Here is a 20529-nt window from a genome sequence, read left to right on the forward strand (position 1 = left end):
GGCCGTTTTCCACATCTTCTCCCAACAACCTCAAACATGGGGAACAGAGGGTTAAATACACAACATGTAATTGATGGAATTGGAACCAGGTGTGATGGAAGACAAGACAAAATCAATGGAAAATTAAAAGTGGATCGGCGATGGCTAGAAGGTCGGTGACGTCGACCGCCGAACGCCGCCCAAACAAGGAGAGGGACCGACTTTGGCGGAAGTCGTGACACCCATATTGCTAGAATGCAATGACTATATTGCTGGATTCAAACTTTCAATCTTTGGAATCAGAGGCAGATGTTCATCCACCATCCCGTCCACAACACCCTAGCACAACTGAACCCCACTTTAACGTAACAGCACTCACTTTTGCCCCTAGTGGCCGTTTTCCACATCTTCTCCCAACAACCTCAAACATGGATGGATATCGAATACTGACTTGTATCACGGGCGACCTGGCTGAGCCTATAGTCACTACAATGTCCAAGGCTAGCCTATATTTCACTCAATTCTATTATCCTCACAGTTACAGTCATAGAGACTGTTGCATGTAGTATTTCGAGGAGAGAGTAACTGTAGTGCCTTATATTACTTGCTTGGTCTACAGCCAGGGTATATAATTGGAGGAAATCAACTAATCTCATAAGAGGCTAAAGCTGCTTGAGAACCAAGGGGAAGGGATTTAGACTAGTTAGGGGACTAATTGATTGTGGTAGGCTTCCTTGACATTTTATTGCAGTGAAAAAGTGAACATGCACTCCATTTTAAATGTGCCAGGCCTTTTTGGACTGACTTTTTGAGGCAGATCAGAAAGGTAATAGCAACACATATGGAGGCTGAAGATGGCAGACATTTGTTGTTGATATTGCAGATCTGGATTACAGGTTATGATGCTTGTCGAGAGAAAAGGATAAAGGTACCGTATGTAGGCTATGCAGTGGTGGAAAAAGTACTCAATTGTCATACTTGATAAAAAGTAAAGATACCTTAATAGAAAATGATTCAAGTAAAAGTCACCCAGTAAAAAAATACTTGAGTAAAAGTCTAAAGTATTTGGTTTTAAATATACTTACGTATCAAAAGTAAATGTAATTGCTAAAATATACTTAAGCATCAAAAGTAAAAGTATAAAACAGATGGCGCCCTTTTCTTGTTTTTTATTTACGGATAGCCAGGGGTAAAATTCAACACTCCAACATCATTACAAATTAAGCATGTGCGTTTAGTGAGTCCGCCAGATCAGAGGCAGTAGGGATGACCACTGATGTTCTATTGATAAGTGTGTGTATTAGGCAATTTTCCTGTCCTGCTAAGCATTCAAAATGTAACAAGTACTTTTGGGTTTCGGGGAAAATGTAAGGAGTAAAAAGTACATACTTTTCTTTACGAATGTAGTGAAGTAAAAGTAAAAATAAAAAATAGTAAAGTACAGATACCCCCAAAAACTACATAAGTAGTACTTTAAAGTATTTTTACTTAAGTACTTTACACCACTGAGGCTATGCTTGTATGCTAGCATTTTGGCTATGGTCTTGATTGTTACTAGCCTATTACTATGGCTGGTAGGGCCATGTATGTATTAAATTGTTTTGCTGTTTAATCATATTCTTAAAATAGCCTAGATTTTGGACCAAACAAGTGTATCATATGGTACATGTTTGGAAATGACATAATGTAGCCTAAGCTAAGTTTAGAAAGAATAAGCCTGTTTTTTGATTAGCATTGACATCGTATAGACCTAGCTACTTAACAAAATGTAACAATGACTTAAAATATTAACACTAAAATAAAAAGGGTGTGATATGAATATTATGTGCTTGGGCTATTTGGGTATAAAGCTATAGCAGAAATAATACTAATGTAAGCCTAGATATTGCATTGCCTCTGTTTGATCAGAATGTTACTTTTACTGCATAGTAATGTCAAGAGGACTCTGGTTTCACCTGTAGAGTGACAACAATGCTATTTTTGTAGGTGTGAATGGCCAGCGTGGCAAGGAGTGGAACTGCTGGCTGGTGACACACGGGATCCTTTAGTACCTCCTACTGCATACATTAGCTTCGTACAATGCATTCGGACAATATTCAGACCCCTTTATTTTCCGCATTTTGTTACGTTACAGCCTTATTCTAAAATCGATTTTTTTTAAATCTATACACAATACCCCATAATGACAAAGCGAAAACAGGTTTTTATTTTTTTCTTCACATTTATTAAAAATATAATTGATGGGACATGATTTGGAAAGGCACAAACCTGTCTATATAAGTTGACACTGCATGTCAGAGCAAAAACCAAGCCATGAGGTCAAATGAATTGTCCGTAAAGCTCCGAGACAAGATTGTGTCGAGGCAAAGATCTGGGGAAGGGTACCAAGAAATGTCTGCAGCATTGAAGGTCCCCAAGAACACAGCAGCCTCCATCATAAAAGGAAGAAGTTTGGAACCACCAAGACTCTTCCTAGAGCTGGCCCCAGGGCCAAACTGAGTAATCAAGAGGGAGAAGGGCCTTGGTCAGGGAGGTGACCAAGAACCTGATGGTCAGTCTGACAGAGCTCCAGAGTTCCTCTGTAGAGATGGGAGAAACTTCCAGAGCGCCCCTAACTGATTGGCTCAAACTCATTAAATTCCACAAATTAACTTTTAACAAAGCACACCTGTTAATTGAAATGCATTCCATGTGACTATTCCATGAATCCGGTTGAATGAAAAGAGTGTGCAAAGCTGTCATCAAGGCAAAGGGTTTACTTTGAAGAATCTAAAATATATTTTTGATTTGTTTAACACTTTTTTGGTTATGAAATGATTCCATGTGTTATTTCATAGTTTTGATGTCTTCACTATTATTCTACAATGTAGAAAATAGTAAAATAAAATAAAAACCCTTGAGTGAGTAGGTGTGTCCAAGCTTTTGACTGGTACTGTAGGTCCTGGATGTCAGGAAGCTGGACCCCAGTGGTGCACTGGGCCGTACGCATTACCCTCTGTAGCGCATGACGGTCAGTTGCCGAGCAGTTGCCATAGGAGACAGTGATGCAACCGGTCAGGATGCTCTCGATGGTGCAGCTGTAGAACTTTGAGGATCTCGGGTCCCATGCCGTATTCTACCTTAGGCGAACAATACCTCGAGACTTCTTTAGTATTAGACATTGCGCACCAGCAGTTATTGACAAATAGACACACACCCCCGCCCCGTGTCTTACCAGACGCAGCTGCTCTGTTCTGCAGATGCACAGAGAAGCCAGCCAGCTCTATATTATCGGTGTCGTTGTTCAGCCATGTCTCGGTGAAACATAAAATATTACAGTCTTGAATGTCCCATTGGTAGGATAGTCTTAATCGTAGATTGTCCAGTTTGTTTTCCAATGATTGCACATTGGCCAATAATACGGCGGGTAGTGGTGGTTTACCTACTCATCTGCGAATTCTTCCAAGGCACCCTGCCCACTTCCCCCTTTTTCTCTGTCTTTTCTTCACTCGGATGACAGGGATTTGGGCCTTGTCTCGACAAAGCAGTTTAATCCTTTGCGTCGAACTCATTAAAGAAAAAAACTTTGTCCAGTTTGAGGTGAGTAATCACTTTTCTGATGTCCAGAAGCTCTTTCCAGTCATAAGAGACGGTAGCATCAACATTATGTACAGAATGAGTTACAAACAATGTGAAAAAACGAACAAAATAGTACAGTTGGTTAGGAGCCCGTAAAACGGCAGCCATCCCCTCCGGCGCCTTTATCCCAAGGCGTTCATGGTCGAATTGCTGCAAAGAAACCACTACTAAAGGACACCAATAAAAAGAAAATGCTTGCTTAGGCCAACACGAGCAATGGACATTAGACCGTTGGAAATCTTTCCTTTGGTCTGATGAGTCCAAATTTCAGAATTTTGGTTCCAACCGCCGTGTCTTTGGGAGACGCAAAGTAGGTGAACGGATGATCTTCAGAAACGTTTATTCTAGTGTAAAAATTGACTACAAAGTATACAATTTTGGTCATAAAGTCAGTCTCGTGCAAAACAGAGATTTGCGAGATTATAGGGGGAAAAAATGTCACAGAATGAAGGGTACCATAACAGTTTTCATTATGTTCTGTTTATTTTAATCCTGTGCACATACCCACAGCTGGCAGCACCCAAGTGATCATCAATTCAGAGAGCAGCTGCACAACTTGCTCTGACATTCGATATCCCTATGGGGCTAGTTATGGACCATCAGTAAATAACACAATGTACATGAGACAATATAAAAAATGTCAATAGCTCCAAATTTCTAAGATTTGAAAACCTCAAACCAACTATAAATTGTAGAAATTCATAAACAAATATTGAAAGCAATTAATGATACAACTGAAAGATGTGCAACATTGACGGTCCCTAACTAGCCACAGTTACTGATGTTAGTTCCCCATGAGACGCCATATGAACAAAGCCAGTATTACTTCCCTAAAATAGTCTGAATGAATCTATGATAATTTAAGCAACCTGTAATTAATTTGGACATTTTTGCCGAGGAGGTTTTAGTCGTGCAATTGTACATCTACCTAAGGTTCTTGGTGCAGTATTTCTCAAGTAAAGAAAATTGAAACTTGTTGTCTTATGTAAAGAAAGTCAGATCCGCTGCGCTGATAGGCAGGTATTATGATACTGATGGTTTGTCGAGACCCATTGTGGCTACCATTTCAGCTCAATCTAGTTGCCGTGTCGAGGATAACAGTTGTTGACAACTGTAGAATTTTAGCTAAGCCTAACCCTAACCCTTTTTCTAACCTTAACATCAGTCTCCTAACCTGACACATTAGTTATCCTAACCTACCTGGTTAGGTCTCATAACCTGTCAAGTTAGTTCTTCTAACCTGCCACATGAATTCTTCTAACCTGCAATGTGAACAAACCACCAGTGCCGACAAACCATCCGTCTCACTGTGGTGTGTTCTGCCGTAGTATTGGTTAGAGCGCAATTTTGACACTAGAATAAATGTTTCTGACTAATATCGATGCCACATTGGCCGTTTTCTATCAGAAAAGTTGTTTATTGCTTCCAGTTGCGCTTTAATAAATCCTCTTCAGGATCGGACCCTTATTTCAATTTTCGCCTAAAATGACATACCCAAATATAACTAACTGCCTGTAACTCAGGCCCTGAAGCAAGGATATGCATATTCTTGGTACCATTTGAAAGGAAACACTTTGAAGTTTGTGGAAATGTGAAAGGAATGTAGGAGAATATAACACATTAGATCTGGTAAAAGATAATACAAAGAAAAAAACAACCATTCTTTTACATTTTTTTTGTACTTTCATCTTTGAAATGCAAGAAATGTATTATTCCAGCCCAGCTGCAATGTCGATTTTGGCCGCTAGATGGCAGCAGTGTATATGCAATGTTTTAGACTGATCCAATGAACCATTCTATTTCTGTTCAAAATGTTGTTTCAAGACTGCCCAAATGTGCCTAATTGGTTTATTAATAACTTTTTTATGTTCAAAACTGTGCACTCTCCTCAAACAATAGCATGGTATTATTTCACTAAAAACTACTGTAAATTGGATGGTGCAGTTAGATTAACAAGAATATAAGCTTTCTGCCAATAGCAGATATGTCTATGTCCTGGGAAATGTTCTTGTTAATTACAACCTCGTGCTAATCGCATGCTAATCTCAACGTCCTACAGGGGACCCACCGACCCTAAATAAGTTTTAATGGCTAAGCCAAAAAACAAGGAAGTACAGCCCCCTTTAAAGTGGTCTTGCAAAACATTATATGTCCTCTGGGTGACAGTGTACTCCAATTGCATTTTTCCATGAGCATCATGAGAAAGTGTGCAGCCAAGATTGAAATTGCACAAAGGGAAGTTCCTCCACGACAGTAGGCCCCTACCTATCAGTATTGATGCAAGTGGTGTGGTCAAGTGTTCACTCACTGAATACTGTTATTGTTTGTCAGCAGGTACACATGTTCTATATTAAACATGATGATTTCTGGAATATCTTTTTGTATGGCTGATTCTATTGATCATAGATCTAAGGAGGTACATGGGGAGGTATTGGCATCAATCACCTACTATAACCAATTGCATTGAACTGAATGTCAGAGCCACCTTGATGCACCTCTTTGTGGTTATTTTATGACTAAATAATGACTGCAACATCCTATAACTAATCCTGATTATAATTAAGATTTGTGATGTTGTATGTTATGCAGCCAGGTAAAATGCATTAAGCATGGTAGGCTATATAATGACTAATTACCCAGTACTTAGATTGTCCAGACAATTGGCTAAAGATTTGGAGAGTCGGATATATTACCAGACATAACATCATCTGATCATAGATAAGGGAGATAAAGGAGGAAATACCATCAGTTTTTTTTCAGTGTATACAATGCAGCTTAAAATACTGTCATGCAGAATGTAGCCTACTATAAATGGTTCACTGAAAGGACTTTGGGCTAATATACAGTAACAGGGCTGCTGGAAGAAATAGAGAACCACACACTGTAGAAAAAATGAATAGATTTAAAACTGAGGCTTGAATGCAAAATAAAGATGTTTATTGAAGCATCATGGTGCCAAAGAAGATATTATAGTGCAAAAAAGTGCATAAATAAAAGGTGAAAACAAAACAAAAATGATTATGCCTCAGGCCATCATCAGTATAAATTGTCAGCGCACACACACCTGTGTTTGGAAGTGAGGGAGGGATTTTTAAATGGACCACCTTTGGCTGAAAAATCGACACTCGTTCATCCCGCAATGATTGCGTTTTAAGCCACCGGTAGCTTGTTGGTGCTTTATATACTCTACAGTCAATTATGAATGCATGTCTACTTATATGAAATGTATAGTTATTAATATACGCCTACAGTATGATAGCTAGAATATTAATTAGCTAACTAATGTTAGCCTGCCTAGCTGGATCTTCTGAAGAAGGAAAATGTTTTATTTCTACAATTTCCAAAAGATAACCAAACAAAAACAGATTTACTTTTTACAATACGTGTTTGTACCGTCGTGCATTAGTAGCACAATTTCTAACTTATTTGTATTCGTTTTCACTTACACTTGTATGCTGACTTCTCCTTTGATGTTGTTTTTAAGTTTACGCAGACTTTTCTTAGCGGGTGTACAATCGTCACAAATTTAATTATGGGGAGTCTCAGACCCCGGAGTGAACATAATTGTACACTCACAAAGCTGACAAAAAACGAGGGCTGAGGGGCTTATGTTGCACACTTCCCTTGCTTGGCTAATCATTTGGACCACCTGCCAAGATGGCGACGGGGATTCCCCCAAGTGCGAGGGTAAGTGGACAAGGGTGTGTCTTTTAAGTGTTTGGATCGCAACCTACATATACAAAGGTATGTGGACACCACTTCAAAATAGTGCATTCAGCTATTTGAACCACACTCATTGCTGACAGGTGTATAAAATCGAGCACACAGCCATGCAATTTAATTTCAAACATTGGCAGTTGAATGGCCTTACAGAAGAGCTCAGTGACTTTCAACGTGGCACCGTCATAGGATGCAACCTTTCCAACAAGTCAGTTAGTCAAATTTCCGCCCTGCTAGAGCTGCCCCGGTCAACTAAGTGCTGTTATTGTGATGTGGAAATGTCTAGGAGCAACAACGGCTCAGCCGCGAAGTGGTAGGCCACACAAGGTCACAGAACGGGAGAGTCGAGTGCTGAAGCACATAGTTCGTAAAAATCATCTGTCCTCGATTGCAACACTCGCTACCGAGTTCCAAGCTGCCTTGTGCTTCACAATAACTGTTTGTTGGGAGCTTTATGAAATGGGTTTCCATGGCCGAGCAGCCACACACAAGCCTAAGATCACCATACGCAATGACAAGCGTTAGCTGGAGGGGTGTATAGCTCATCGCCATTAGACTCTGGAGTAGTGGAAACTCGTTCACTAGAGTGATGAATCACGCTTCACCATCTGGCAGTCTGATGGTCGAATCTGGGTTTGGCGGATGCCAGGAGAACGCTACCTGCCCGAATGCATATTGGCAATTGTAAAGTTTGGTGGAGGAGGAATAATGGTCTGTGGCTTTTTTCCATGGTTCAGGCCCTGTAGTTCCAGTGAAGGAAAACCTTAACGCTACTGCATACAATGACATTGTAGACAAACTTTGTGGCATGACAATGCCCCTGTACACAAAGTGTGGAAGAACTTGACTGGCCTGCACAGAGCCCTGACCTCAACCCCAACTAACACCTTTGGGATGAATTGGAACGCCGACTGTGAGCCAGGCCTAATCGCCCAGCATCAGTGCCCGACCTCACTAATGCTCTTGTGGCTGAATGGAAGCAAGTCGCAACAGAAATGTTTCAAAATCTAGTGGAAAGCCTTCCCAGAAGTGTGGAGGCTGTTATAGCCGCAAACGGGGACCAACTCTATGATTTTGGAAAGAGATGTTCGACAAGCAGGTACATACTTTTGGTCATGTAGTGTACATCAGAAAATCAATAAATCAGTACCTGGTACAATAGAATGCATGATCTAGATTATATACTAAACATACAAAAGCGGACAGAGAAACATTATAAATTATTGCTTATCTATACCATGTGAACATTTCCTCAGAATGTCTGTAATAAAGCCCTTTTGTGGAAAAAAAAGAATAAAATAATTGACTGGCTGGGCCTGACTACTACTTATAGAGCCTATACATGTATATCTAGCCAATATAATATAATGTAGTTGATAGCCAAATAAGCATTATATTAAAATGTATCTGTTGGAATGGGCAATAATAGGCTTAGTAAATGGGCCATCTACTGGTCTGTCATATATAGCATGGAGATAAGATGTTGAATCATGACCATCCCATTTAGCCAGCCTAACTAAACTGACATCAAAGGTTTTGAAAGCTCTATTCCGAAAACGTACCTAGGTGTTTTGATTCAAATACATACTGTAATTCAATAAAACGTAGTAGTCTCAACCGCAAAATAAACTAGGCTGCTGAAAACGGAATTTGTCGAGATCTGTGTGTTGCTTTCAAAAGTTGCTGTTACGAATTGCTGTGTCGGGACCCGGTTTGGCCCAAGAGGAAAGGTGATATTTTTGTATATATTTTTTCCTCTCCCTTTTTAGGGGTGGGAAAATTATTTCAATTTCCATCCGCACTATGTTACAGTAAAGAGCGTAAGGCCTGCGAGGATCGCTCATGTAATCTAAACGGTATTTGGAACGGAGTGGTGAAACAATATTTCAAATTTCGTGAAAACCTTTAGAACGCAGCAAGGATCACTTTCATTGTTGTCGACATTCTTCCGGGCATGAAGAACCAAATCCGTCTGGGTTAAGGGGCGAATCGGATGGGAATTTTACCATGAAAACATTTTGGAAGGTAAATAAGCGACCAACTTCGAGAGAAACCAAGCTTCATTTGAGAGAACTTAATGAAAAGAAAACTAAAACAAGGAATCTTCAGAACGATTAGATCAATCTTGTCAAAACATTGGTCGAATTAGTAACTTTGTGCAGTGTTATTTCACATGGAAACAAATTAACAATAGGTAGCCAGTGCTAATACTTCTCCGGTAGTCTATTGACAAAGACGGACGCAGGCAGCGGCAGGCGATGCCCATGATACAGTGTGTTCGCAATTAATGTTTCTCCTAAAGATATTGAGAGGTTAACGTTTTATTTCTAGTAACATTTCACCATACTCAGAGTTATCAATGTATCATTGGCAATACGTTGTTTAATGCACGCCCCCGTAATGGTTCTGAAGAAGAACGTTTACAGTCACCTCTGATGTCTTCTGTCTGGAACAATTGTTTTACATCAATATTTGAAAAAACTAAATACACCAAAGAATTGAAGTCTACACTGAACCCATATGTTCTTATTTTAATGGATTAAACGAATTTGAATCGTTGTGGAACGCCCTTGGACGGACATTGAAAGCCAAGACGAAGCCATTCTCCAAAATACAGTTTGTCATTTTGATGAAAATGCTAACGTTAGTTGGATAAAATCCGTGTGGAAAAAACAACGGAAGCCCGATGAGCGAGACACAGTCAACACTCACTGACAGGTAAATAATATCTCATTCCCACGACGCATGAATGGTAGGTCAACTCCTATACTGCTTATGCCGTTGCATTTATCCCTTCCCACGGCTCTGTATTGGTATTTTAATGTAACTATCAGCATATTGTAATGTAGCCTAGCAATACACATGATGGAATTTTTCCATGTCATGGTTTCAGGCCAGTGGACCAACGCGTTTGTTATGAAATCCCATGTCCCTTTCCCTTTCTAATATAATTAGATGTGTCTGATTTTCTCCTACCCCATTCATAGACGCTAACTGCTTTAGCGCCTATTGAAGGTATCTTCTGACTGGGGGAGTTTTGTTAAGAGCCCTGACACTTGCTCTAAACATAACGTACCGCAAGCAATGCGTGTTTTTGGAAAAAGGCAGTGGTGGAAAAAGTATCCAATTGTCATACCTGATTAAAAGTATAGAAAATGACTCAAGTGAAAGTCACCCAGTAAAATACTACTTGAGTGAAAGTATCAAAAGTAAAAATAATTTCAAACTCCAGATGGCACAGTTCTTGTTTTTTATTTTTTATTTATTTTATTTACAGATAGCCAGGGGCACACTCAAGACAACATTTACAAACTAGGCAGTTGTGTTTAGGGTGTCTGCCAGATCAAAGGCAGTCGGTTGGCATGACCAGGGATGTTCTCTTGATATGTTTGTAAATTGGACAATTTTCTTGTCCTGCAAAGCATCCAAAATGTAATGAGTTCTTTTGGGTGTCAAGAAAAATGAATGGAGTAAAAAGTACATCATTTTCTTTGGTAATGTAGTGGAGTAAAACTTGTCAATATAAATAGTGAAGTACAGATACCCCCTACTTAAATAGTACTTTGAAGTATTACACTACTGTTCAAAAGTTTGAGGTCACTAAGAAATTTCCTTGTTTTTTAAATGAAAGCACTTTTTTTTGTCCATTAAAATAACATCAAATTGATCAGAGATACAGTGTAGACATTGTCAATGTTGTAAATGACTATTGTAGCTGGAAACGGCAGATTTATTTATATTTTTATGGAATATCTACAGTTGAAGTAAGAAGTTTACATACAGTTAGGTTCGAGTCATAACTCGTTTTTCAACCACTCCACAAATTTCTTGTTAACAAACTATAGTTTGGCAAGTCGGTTAGGACATCTACTTTGTGCATGACACAGTTCATTTTTCCAACAATTGTTTACAGACAGATTATTTAACTTATAATTCACTGTATCACAATTCCAGTGGGTCAGACGTTTGTATGCACTAAGTTGATTGTGCCTTTAAACAGCTTGGAACATTCCAGAAAATGATGTCATGGCTTCATAAGCTTCTGATAGGCTAATTCACATAATTTGAGTCAATTGGAGGTGTACCTGTGGATGTATTTCAAGGCCTACCTTCAAAACTCAGTGATACCGCTCAGGAAGGAGATGTGTTCTGTCTCCTAGAGATGAAAGTACTTTGGTGAGAAAAGTGCAAATCAATCCCAGAACAACAGCAAAGGACCTTGTGAAGATGCTGGAGGAAACGGGTACAAAAGTGTCTATATCCACAGTGAAATGAGTCCTATATTGACATAACCTGAAAGGCCGCTCAGCAAGGAAGAAGCCACATTATGGCCATTGCATCATAACCTGTAATCCAGATCTGCAACATTGAACTACCGGACATTGAACTACCGGACTCTGAGTTGCCCACTCTCTCTTGGGCCTTTGGGTTACCAGGTGCCGGTGGTACTTTTCAGCCTGGTACCCACCTTCCTTAGTCCTAGCATTTCACTACACCCGCAATAACATGTGTATGTGACCAATAAAATGTCATTTGCATGGTTCCATAGTCCAAGGACGGCGAGCTTTACATCACTCCCGCCAGCACTTGGCATTGCAAATGGGGATTTTAGGCTTGTGTGCAGCTGCTCTGCCATGGAAACTAATTTCATGAAGCCCCCGACGAACAGTTCTTGTGCTGACCTTGCTTTCAGAGGCAGTTTGGAACTCGGTAGTGAGTGTTGCAACAGAGGACAGATGATTTTTACGCCTTTCACCACTCGGTGATCCCGTTCTGTGAGCTTGCGCTGCCTACCACTTCGCGGCTGAGCCGTTGTTGCTCCAAGACGTTTCCACTTCAAAATAACAGCAGTTACAGTTGACCTGGGGCAGCTCTAGCTGGGCAGAATTTGACTGACTTGTTGGAAAGGTGGCATCTTATGATGGTGCCATGTTGAAATTCTCTGAGCTCTTCAGTAAGGACATTCTGCTGCCAATGTTTGTCTATAGAGATTGCTTGGATGTGTGCTCGATATTATACACCTGTCAACAACGGGTGTGGCTGAAATAGCTGAATCCACTAATTTGAAGGGGTGGCCACATACTTTTGTATAGATAGTTTGTTGTGAATCACCGATTTTAAATTTGGAAAATAATTAGATACTGTATAATTTTTAGGCCATATCGCCAGCCCTACTACAAGCAGATGGCGAATGCTTTAGAATACATTGCTATCTTAAACATCTCTATGGGCTCCTTTGAGTTTAAATGCTCACTCAATAACAGATTTCATGAACATCTCAATCTAAATAGCACACATACACACGGTGTCTGAACTAGCCCTGTTAATCGTTATGATGACAACACAGGCAAAGGATATTTCCCACTCACAATTTCTCCCATCCAGAAACGAGTTGATTTCACATGTTCTAACTAGGCCTGCTAAACCAAGATCAAAAACACACTGCAGAAAAGGACTCGGCTGCATTACAAGACAACATACAGTATTGGTGTCTGTCTGACAATGTTTTGCTTAAGTACCAAGCCAACCGGGCAATCGGCTGCAGCCCCACTCCTCGTTTCCTTCACCTTTTCATTTGCGAACATACCGGTTCCGAATAGTTCTCCATTTTACTTTATCGGTATCCGTGTTCAAATTTTGTGATTATCTCCTTCCAACTGTTAACTTTAACCGACTACAACTGCATCGAAGGATTGCAGAGGTCATCGTATCGTCTCACGTCCTCGCACAGATGCTCCTCATCTGGACAGAGACATAATTGAACGTAGCAAATGTTGAAATAAAAGCACAAAGATGTATGATTGCAGGTAGAACAGCAGTAGCAGAAAACTAGCTGCATGTCCATCTCTTCTGTGTTTATACCAGAAGGGATACTAGAAGAGATGTGACGTAGACACAGGGCAGGATTTCCATTGCAAAACTCACTCAATACTGCCCCTCATGTCTTCGCAAGGAATGTTACGGCGCGTCTCAATTTCCAGGTAGCAAAACAACTGTCAGATGCCGGTGCGCATTACAAGGAGCCGCCCCTTTGGTGAGAAACGACATTGCAACACTGCACTACTCTCTGTACCTTTCGTATCTGTAGTGTGTGAATTTACCTTAATGCTGTGGGTTATGCAGATTTTCTGTGGTTTGGCTCCGGTATATCTTACCTCTGATGGCCACCTGTAGAAATTCATACTAGTGGGTGGAGTTCCTTCACCGTGCCTAAGCAGAAGAGTTCCTCCACCTTCTGGCACAATCCTGCTCATACACACACTGACTCTCCAACACACCCATTTATTCTGACTCTATACTCACGCGCACACACACTCACATAAAATCTTCCTTTACTCTGCTGCTATTCTGTTTATCATTCATCCTGATGCCAATTCACCTTACCCCTATACATATCTACCTCTTATCACTCCAGTATCCCTGCACATTGAAAATATGGTATTGGAACTGACCCTGTATATAGCTTCTTACTTTCTCGTGTTTTTCTTATTTTTATTTCTTGTTTTTGTTCTACCTTAGGCAATTTATTTTTAGTACTACATTGATATTGATCACTGCATTGTTGGGTTTAGAGCTTGCAGTAAAGGCATTTCACTGTACTTCTGCACATGACATTAAAACTATGTCTGTATGTCCATGACTGACTGCCACAGAGGTTCAGGGCATTCAGGGCCAATTGGAAGTGTCATGCAGTTGAATCACTGACGAAGGCTGGGAAATGCAACTGGTTCTATTTGCTCTTTGTCACACAGTTTAGCTGATATGTGTATTTTCTCTCTCCCCTCACTCCACCCACTCTCGCGGGAAGTGGTGACATCACTGATAAACAATGTCTGTCAGCCCGGCCAGGCCACCAGCCCTTCCTGAGAGCTGCTGGCCAGAGTGGTGCCGGATGGGAATGAGTGGAGCCTCGCTGTCATTCTGCACCTTTTGCAAATTACAGCATCAAGGGCCTTGTATGTATTTGAGCAGACAGTCAAAACATTGTGGCTGAACATCTCTCTACTTATTTCATGCAAAATTGCTTGTGAGTGGAGTTGAATTAACTATTTATGGTCATATGAATGACTGTCTTGGGATACCAATATCTTAACATCAGTATTCCTACACATGGAGGAAGTTAGATGGATGTAGTGGTTGCATTAGTTAAAATATATCAACAGTGACAAATCATATCCTACAATGAAATGGTAGCTTTATGCTTAGCTGATTATTGATCTATTAATTTTAGAGGCTTAATTTAAACTTTTGTCTGGCTTCTACAAATAACCTGGAGATACAAATGAGAGTAATGAACAGCTAAAGGATATCCAGGAAAACATAGCTAAAATGCTCTCAATGTACACCAAAACAAACTGCTACAATCTATTGTTAAAGTAGATTTAGCTCAAAATGTAGTCTATCGTGTCAGACATGCACATACAAGGCGTGCGCAAGACAACAAAGTTGCAAACTTAACAATATGAATTGGACCAGCATCAAAACAGAATGAGACGAAACAGCCTGGGAATATTGTCCTTCCCAGAAGATGAGGAAAACTGAGACCTTTCCAGCTATGTGGTAAAACTGATATCAGAGGAACTTGACGTGGATGTATCACCAGAGGATCTGTAACGGTACCATAGGATCGGCGTGAAACAGAAAACTGTTAGGTACCCTCACGTGGTAATCTTCAAGTTGTGGAACTATCAGACCAAAGTCAACCATCTGAAGGCACGGGGAGGTAGGAAATCAAAAACCATGGCCAATCCATTTGAAATCGTCCAGTACCTGTCTGCTAGGCTGAGAAAAAAATAGCAAGCAATAAATTCCGATCAGACAGTCACTGGAGGACAAAGGAATCATATCTCAACGCAAAGGATGGAATTCACAAGTGCAGATGAACCCATAAACAGACTACAAGAAACCTTTCTAGTTGAAGGAGAGCCCCCTGTCCTGAGAGGATGAAGCGGGGAAAAAGTGATATGCACACTAAGCATACATACAGTGCCTTCAGAAAGTATTCATATCCTGTGACCTATTCCACATTTTGTTGTTACAGCCTGAATTCAAAATGGATTCAATAGATTTCCCCCCTCACCCATCTACGCACAATACCCCATAATGAAAACATGTTCATATAATTTTTTGCAAATGTATTGAAAATGAAATGCAGAAATATCTAATTTACATAAGTATTCACACCCCTGAGTAAATACTTTGTAGAAGCCCCTTTGGCAGTGATTACGTCTGTGAGTCTTTCTGGGTAAGTCTCTTAAGAGCTTTCCACACCTAAAATTGCGCAACATTTGCCCAAATGTATTCTTTTCAAAATTCTTCAAGCTTTGTCGAATTGGTTGTTGATCATTGCTTAACAACCATTTCCAGGTCTTGCCATAGATTTACTTGAAGTCAGGAACGTTCACTGTGTTATTGGTAAGCAACTTCATTGTAGATTTGACCTTGTTTTAAGTAATTGTTCTGCTGAAAGGTGAATTCATCTCCCAGTGTCTGGTGGAAAGCAGACTGAACTAAGTTTTCCTCCAGGATGCCTGTGCTTAGCTCCATTCAGTTTATTTTGAATCGTGACAAACTCCTCAGTCCTTAATGATTACAAGCAAACCGGGCAGGTGTTTGGCACTGACACAAATGATTGATGATTGGCTGAAAGAAATTGATAGAAGATTATGGGAGGTGTTTTGTTCAGTGAAGCTTTTGATGTCATTGATCATAACCAGCCGGCTAGGGCCATTTTATTGTTTTCTGTTTTTAAATATTACCTTCCATTAATCTTATATAAAGCTGTGTCTAGGTATGCTGACGACTCAACAGTATACACGTCAAGTCAATAAATGAGACACTTAACATAGAGCTCCTGTTAGTTTTACAATGGGTAACTAGCAATAGGCTGGTGGTAAATATCTCAAAAACTAAAAGCATAATTTTGGGGACCAATCACTCGCTCAACTCTAAACCTTGTTTAGATCGATTATTGAATAATGAGGCTATTGAGCAAGCTGAGGAGACTAAACTGCTGGGTATAACCCCAGATGGCAAGCTTTGATGGTCAAAACATATAGACTCAATGGTTGGTAAAATGGGAAGAGGTTTGTCCATGATATGGCGTTGCTCTGCCTTGTCATCTCAGTCGACCAGACAGGTCCTACAGGCCCTTTTTTCAAATGTCTACACAAACCGCTACAACCTTTAGTAATTATGTCCTCCTTAGGTTATTGTTTGCCTTAGTAATGTGACCAGCTGTCTCTTTCCTTCTTTTTGTCCCTTTCTCTTTTTTCTCCTTTCACTCATTTACTGCATTTCTATTCAATTTAAAAACTCTAAAATTCTGTTTGGAGAACAGCTAAAACAAGCGAAAATGACCGCAGCCATTATCACATTGGTTGCTGTAGCTTCATTCACCTCATTCGATCTACAAACACCTAGCCTATTAGCTATACAATTAGTCGCTTCACATTACCTCACATTGACTCAGTACCGGGATTAAAAACTATAATGTAATACCTACAGAAGGATCTGTTTGCAGAAAAAGTATTTTATTAACAAAAGGTAAACAAATTATTTTCTTTACAAAGCAATTGTGACATACTGCCTTGATTTGGTCTTACAGTATGGAGCAAAGTTTTAAATTGTTTTTTTTTTTACATTGGATAAAATGTAAACGCAAAGCTACAAAATGGTATATCACACACTGCATTTGAGGAACAATGGGAAAGTAATTCTGCTTTGAAAGTTGATAAACTTGTAACCTCACTTTTGAGAAAATGGCCTTTGAATTTTTTGGTACGCCTACTGGAGAGCTCTTCTTTGTCTATACCCATTCAGCATTGTTCACACCCTCTTGCGTTTTAGCCCCACTATCTCTTTAAGGGTTTATCTGCGCGCTCTGTCCCAACAACTGCAGTCAAGCACCCAAGTTAACTGGCTAGCTTGCTAGCTACTTCTAGACACAAATGAGAGAACAGTTCACTGACAATTTTACTTGCCCTAGCAGAGCTGGTTAGCCTGATTTATGTTATCCAGAGCGTTGGTGACTGCAATAGTACTGATGGCAACAATTAAGACTTTTTTGCTAACATTTACTGACCAGGGTCTGTAGTGCCGCCTCTAGCACTGAAATGCAGTGCCTTAGACCGCTGCGCCACTCGGGAGCCCAAAATGTAGATAGCCTGAGCGAATTTAACAGCTACGCCTGTCAACAGTTGTTGCAGTGACATTCTATTGAAATGGTTACTTAAATAGTGGTGTCCTTTGTTAAGACATGTAGCTAGCTAGCATATCTTACATTATGAGTAATGTAAGATACGTAAACATGGCATTGTTTAAAGTGACTGCTCCATTTATTAATGTGTCCAGTGATTGGGTCTCAATGTAGGCAGCAGCCTCTCTGAGTTAGTGATTTCTGTTTAGCAGTCTGATGGCCTTGAGATTGAAAAACAGCTTCTATCTCTCGGTCCCAGCTTTGATGCACCTGTACTGACCTCACCGTCTGAATGGTAGCGGTATGAACAGGCAGTGAACGCAGCTAGGGATGCCGTCTGGGCCAGCAGACTTGCGAAGGTTAAAAGGTTTTTAAATGTTTTACTCACATCAGCCACGGAGACGGAGAGGGGGGGATGCAGTCTTTGTTAAGCGAGCTGTGACGGTGGCGCTATATTATTCTCAAATAAGGTGTTTAGTTTGTCTGGAAGCATGACTTTGGTGTCTGTGACGTGGCTATTTTTGTAGGCAGTGACTCCACCTTGTCCCTGTACCGGCATTTTGGAATAACTACACTGTTTATATTCAGCCATATTTCCAGACATCTTTTCATGGTTAAATGCGGTGTGGTGGATCGCGCAGTATTATGCAAAGAATAGATGGACCAAACAAGTCTCAACTTCATGGATCTAGATGCTTTACTACAAGACGAGATAGTCAAACATGACTTCAATCGAATTTCAGTTATGTAATTTTATTCCGTCTATTTAATTTGCTGCAGTTGCTCATACAGTTTTCGTATGCCTCAGATGTCCTTGAATGCAGTGTGGCCAAAACTGAATCTGTGGCCAGGCTTTATCCTGCCAGAGTCAGGAAGAAATGGAAATATCTAGTTGCCGAGAAACGTTGGCTCCACGGAACAGCGAGTGACAAGATGTCAAGGCACAGGCTAAGCAGTGTCAACTCAGGAATTGTTGAGGTCTGTGCTGATACCTCGACATGCCTTCCAACTGTGCTAAACCCCTTTCAAGCAATCTCTTTCTCTCTCTTACTCACACAGTTTCTCACTCTTACAGCTTTGCCCAGCTGTTTCTACACTCTGCAGTCTGTTTGCCACATGTGATGCAGCAGCAAGTCACATGCCTCTCAGGGAACATACTTCTGTCCTAACTTTTCATAATATCTGTGGTATTTTGTGTCGACAGTCACTTTGCTCTCTTCATGTTTTTGGTTATTGCTTCTGCTTCAGAAGCCAGAACATTTAGGTTATTGCAGTGGACAGGACATGGCCACAGATTATAAGAATTATAATTGGTATATGGCAAAGAAATTATACTTTCTTCCACTTTCTATGACTGATTTTGGTTCCTTTTCCTTGGAGTCTCTGAAACAACAGAGAAGGAAGCGTTATCTATATTACACAATCAAAGGCATTGAAGCAGTTTACTACCTTAGTGAAAATAGCCAATGACTGAGCTAAAATCGAGCTACTTGATGTATGCTACTTGACGTAATAGGAAATTAGGGCTGACCCCATTTAGTCGACTGGTCGATTGTTTGGTCGATAGGCTGTTGGTTGACCGAGATTTCTTTAGTCGAGCATATAGCAAGAAAAATTTAAATAAATGATGGTGTACAAGACACCTGTCTGATTCGCTCCTGTCTGAGTGGACTAATCCATTGTGGAGGGAGATGGCACAGTTCATCACTCTAAGACGTGCTACTGAAATTGTATATGGTTATATTACATAATAATAATAATGATGGTGCAACACTAACAAATGCGCTTTCTCCCGCGTTGGATAGCGGTCGCTCTCCGTTGTTTTGAAACATCAGGGCGCTGTTGAATTGGTGCCTTTTCATAGATCATGTTGCTATGTGCATAAGAGAAAAGTTACCCAGCATGTTGGCATTGAGAACAATCCGCCGGAGACAGCAGTGCATTTAAGAGATGAGAAAACAACCCTTAATTGTCTAAGAATAGTGAGGAGAGAGGAAACACCAAACTTCATTAGGTCTATAATCAACAGCCTAACTGTTAAGTGTGTGTGTGTGTGTGTGTGTGTGTGTGTAAAAATAATACAGATCCTGCTTCAGTAGCCTGTTTGACTGTTTGTTTAATAGCCTACTGATTTCGTGAGCACCAAGCGTCAAGCAATCACAACGTCGGATAAACAATTTTACAAATTCAGTTTTTAATCTTTCCTATGCCGTAATAAAGGGTTTAGACAGGTTTTTTTCACCCCTTAGAACAGCCTCTCTAGAATTACTTATGATTTATTTGTTTACACTGTTCCAATTTGTTAGAGAAATTATATTTGTAATAATAATAACCCTCCTTGATCTCGTTGTTGTTTTTGTTATGATCATTATCTTAAGTAATGTTATCATTAGTAGGCTTAGTATAGCAGCCTTGTATAACCACCATCGATCGGGCTGTAGGCCTAAGAGCGATTCCTGTTTAGACTTAATACTGTACCTTAGGCCTATATTTCAGTACTTATATAGGCTACTGTATCAATCAATTATTAATTTGTTCATGTCATCACACAGCATATGTGTCCTTCATGATTTGAAATGCAGTGAAGCATTTTAGTTTTAAAATAACAAAGCAACCTTTGAAATATTAGCATAAACAATAAATAAACCATTCCATGTCAGCAACAGTATTCACGAATGCATGCTACTGTTTTTGGTCTTTGCAATAATAAAGGCTTTTAAAAAACAATAAAATAATAATAATTACAACAGACTCTTCTACGCTTATAATTTATTTAGTGTTGTTTACATTGTTCCAAAGGGCCAGAAAAATGATATTGTAATCTAACAGCACCTGTTTGGCACAAATAATATGCATGCAGTGCTTGCTCCTTATCTTCTTTTTCTTGATCTCCAGTATTTTCCACAACCAGTCAAATTTATTCAATACATCTGACTTCCTCTTTACCTCCTCAGCAACCAACCATTCCCCCGTTTCGAGTTTGTCACGTCACCTGCATCCATTTTGCTGTCACG

The 20529-nt window shown here is 40.0% G+C and overlaps 1 protein-coding gene across 2 annotated transcripts in view; it reads left to right on the forward strand.

Moving 5' to 3' along the window:
• The first annotated feature begins 8807 nt into the window (after window positions 1-8807).
• The window catches only part of LOC139423267 (rho guanine nucleotide exchange factor 12-like), a 132087-nt gene continuing 120365 nt past the window's right edge, over window positions 8808-20529 (forward strand). Inside the window, exon 1 of one of the 2 annotated variants that reach the window (XM_071175083.1) lies at window positions 8808-10035. In XM_071175083.1, coding sequence (XP_071031184.1) covers window positions 10004-10035 — 32 coding nt within the window. In that variant the 5' untranslated portion in view covers window positions 8808-10003. The remainder of the gene's footprint in view (window positions 10036-20529) is intronic. The other variant, XM_071175084.1, reaches the window with a different exon arrangement.

This window comes from Oncorhynchus clarkii, chromosome 12 (genome assembly GCF_045791955.1).
Source record: "Oncorhynchus clarkii lewisi isolate Uvic-CL-2024 chromosome 12, UVic_Ocla_1.0, whole genome shotgun sequence".
In the NCBI taxonomy this organism is placed as follows: Eukaryota; Metazoa; Chordata; class Actinopteri; order Salmoniformes; family Salmonidae; genus Oncorhynchus; species Oncorhynchus clarkii.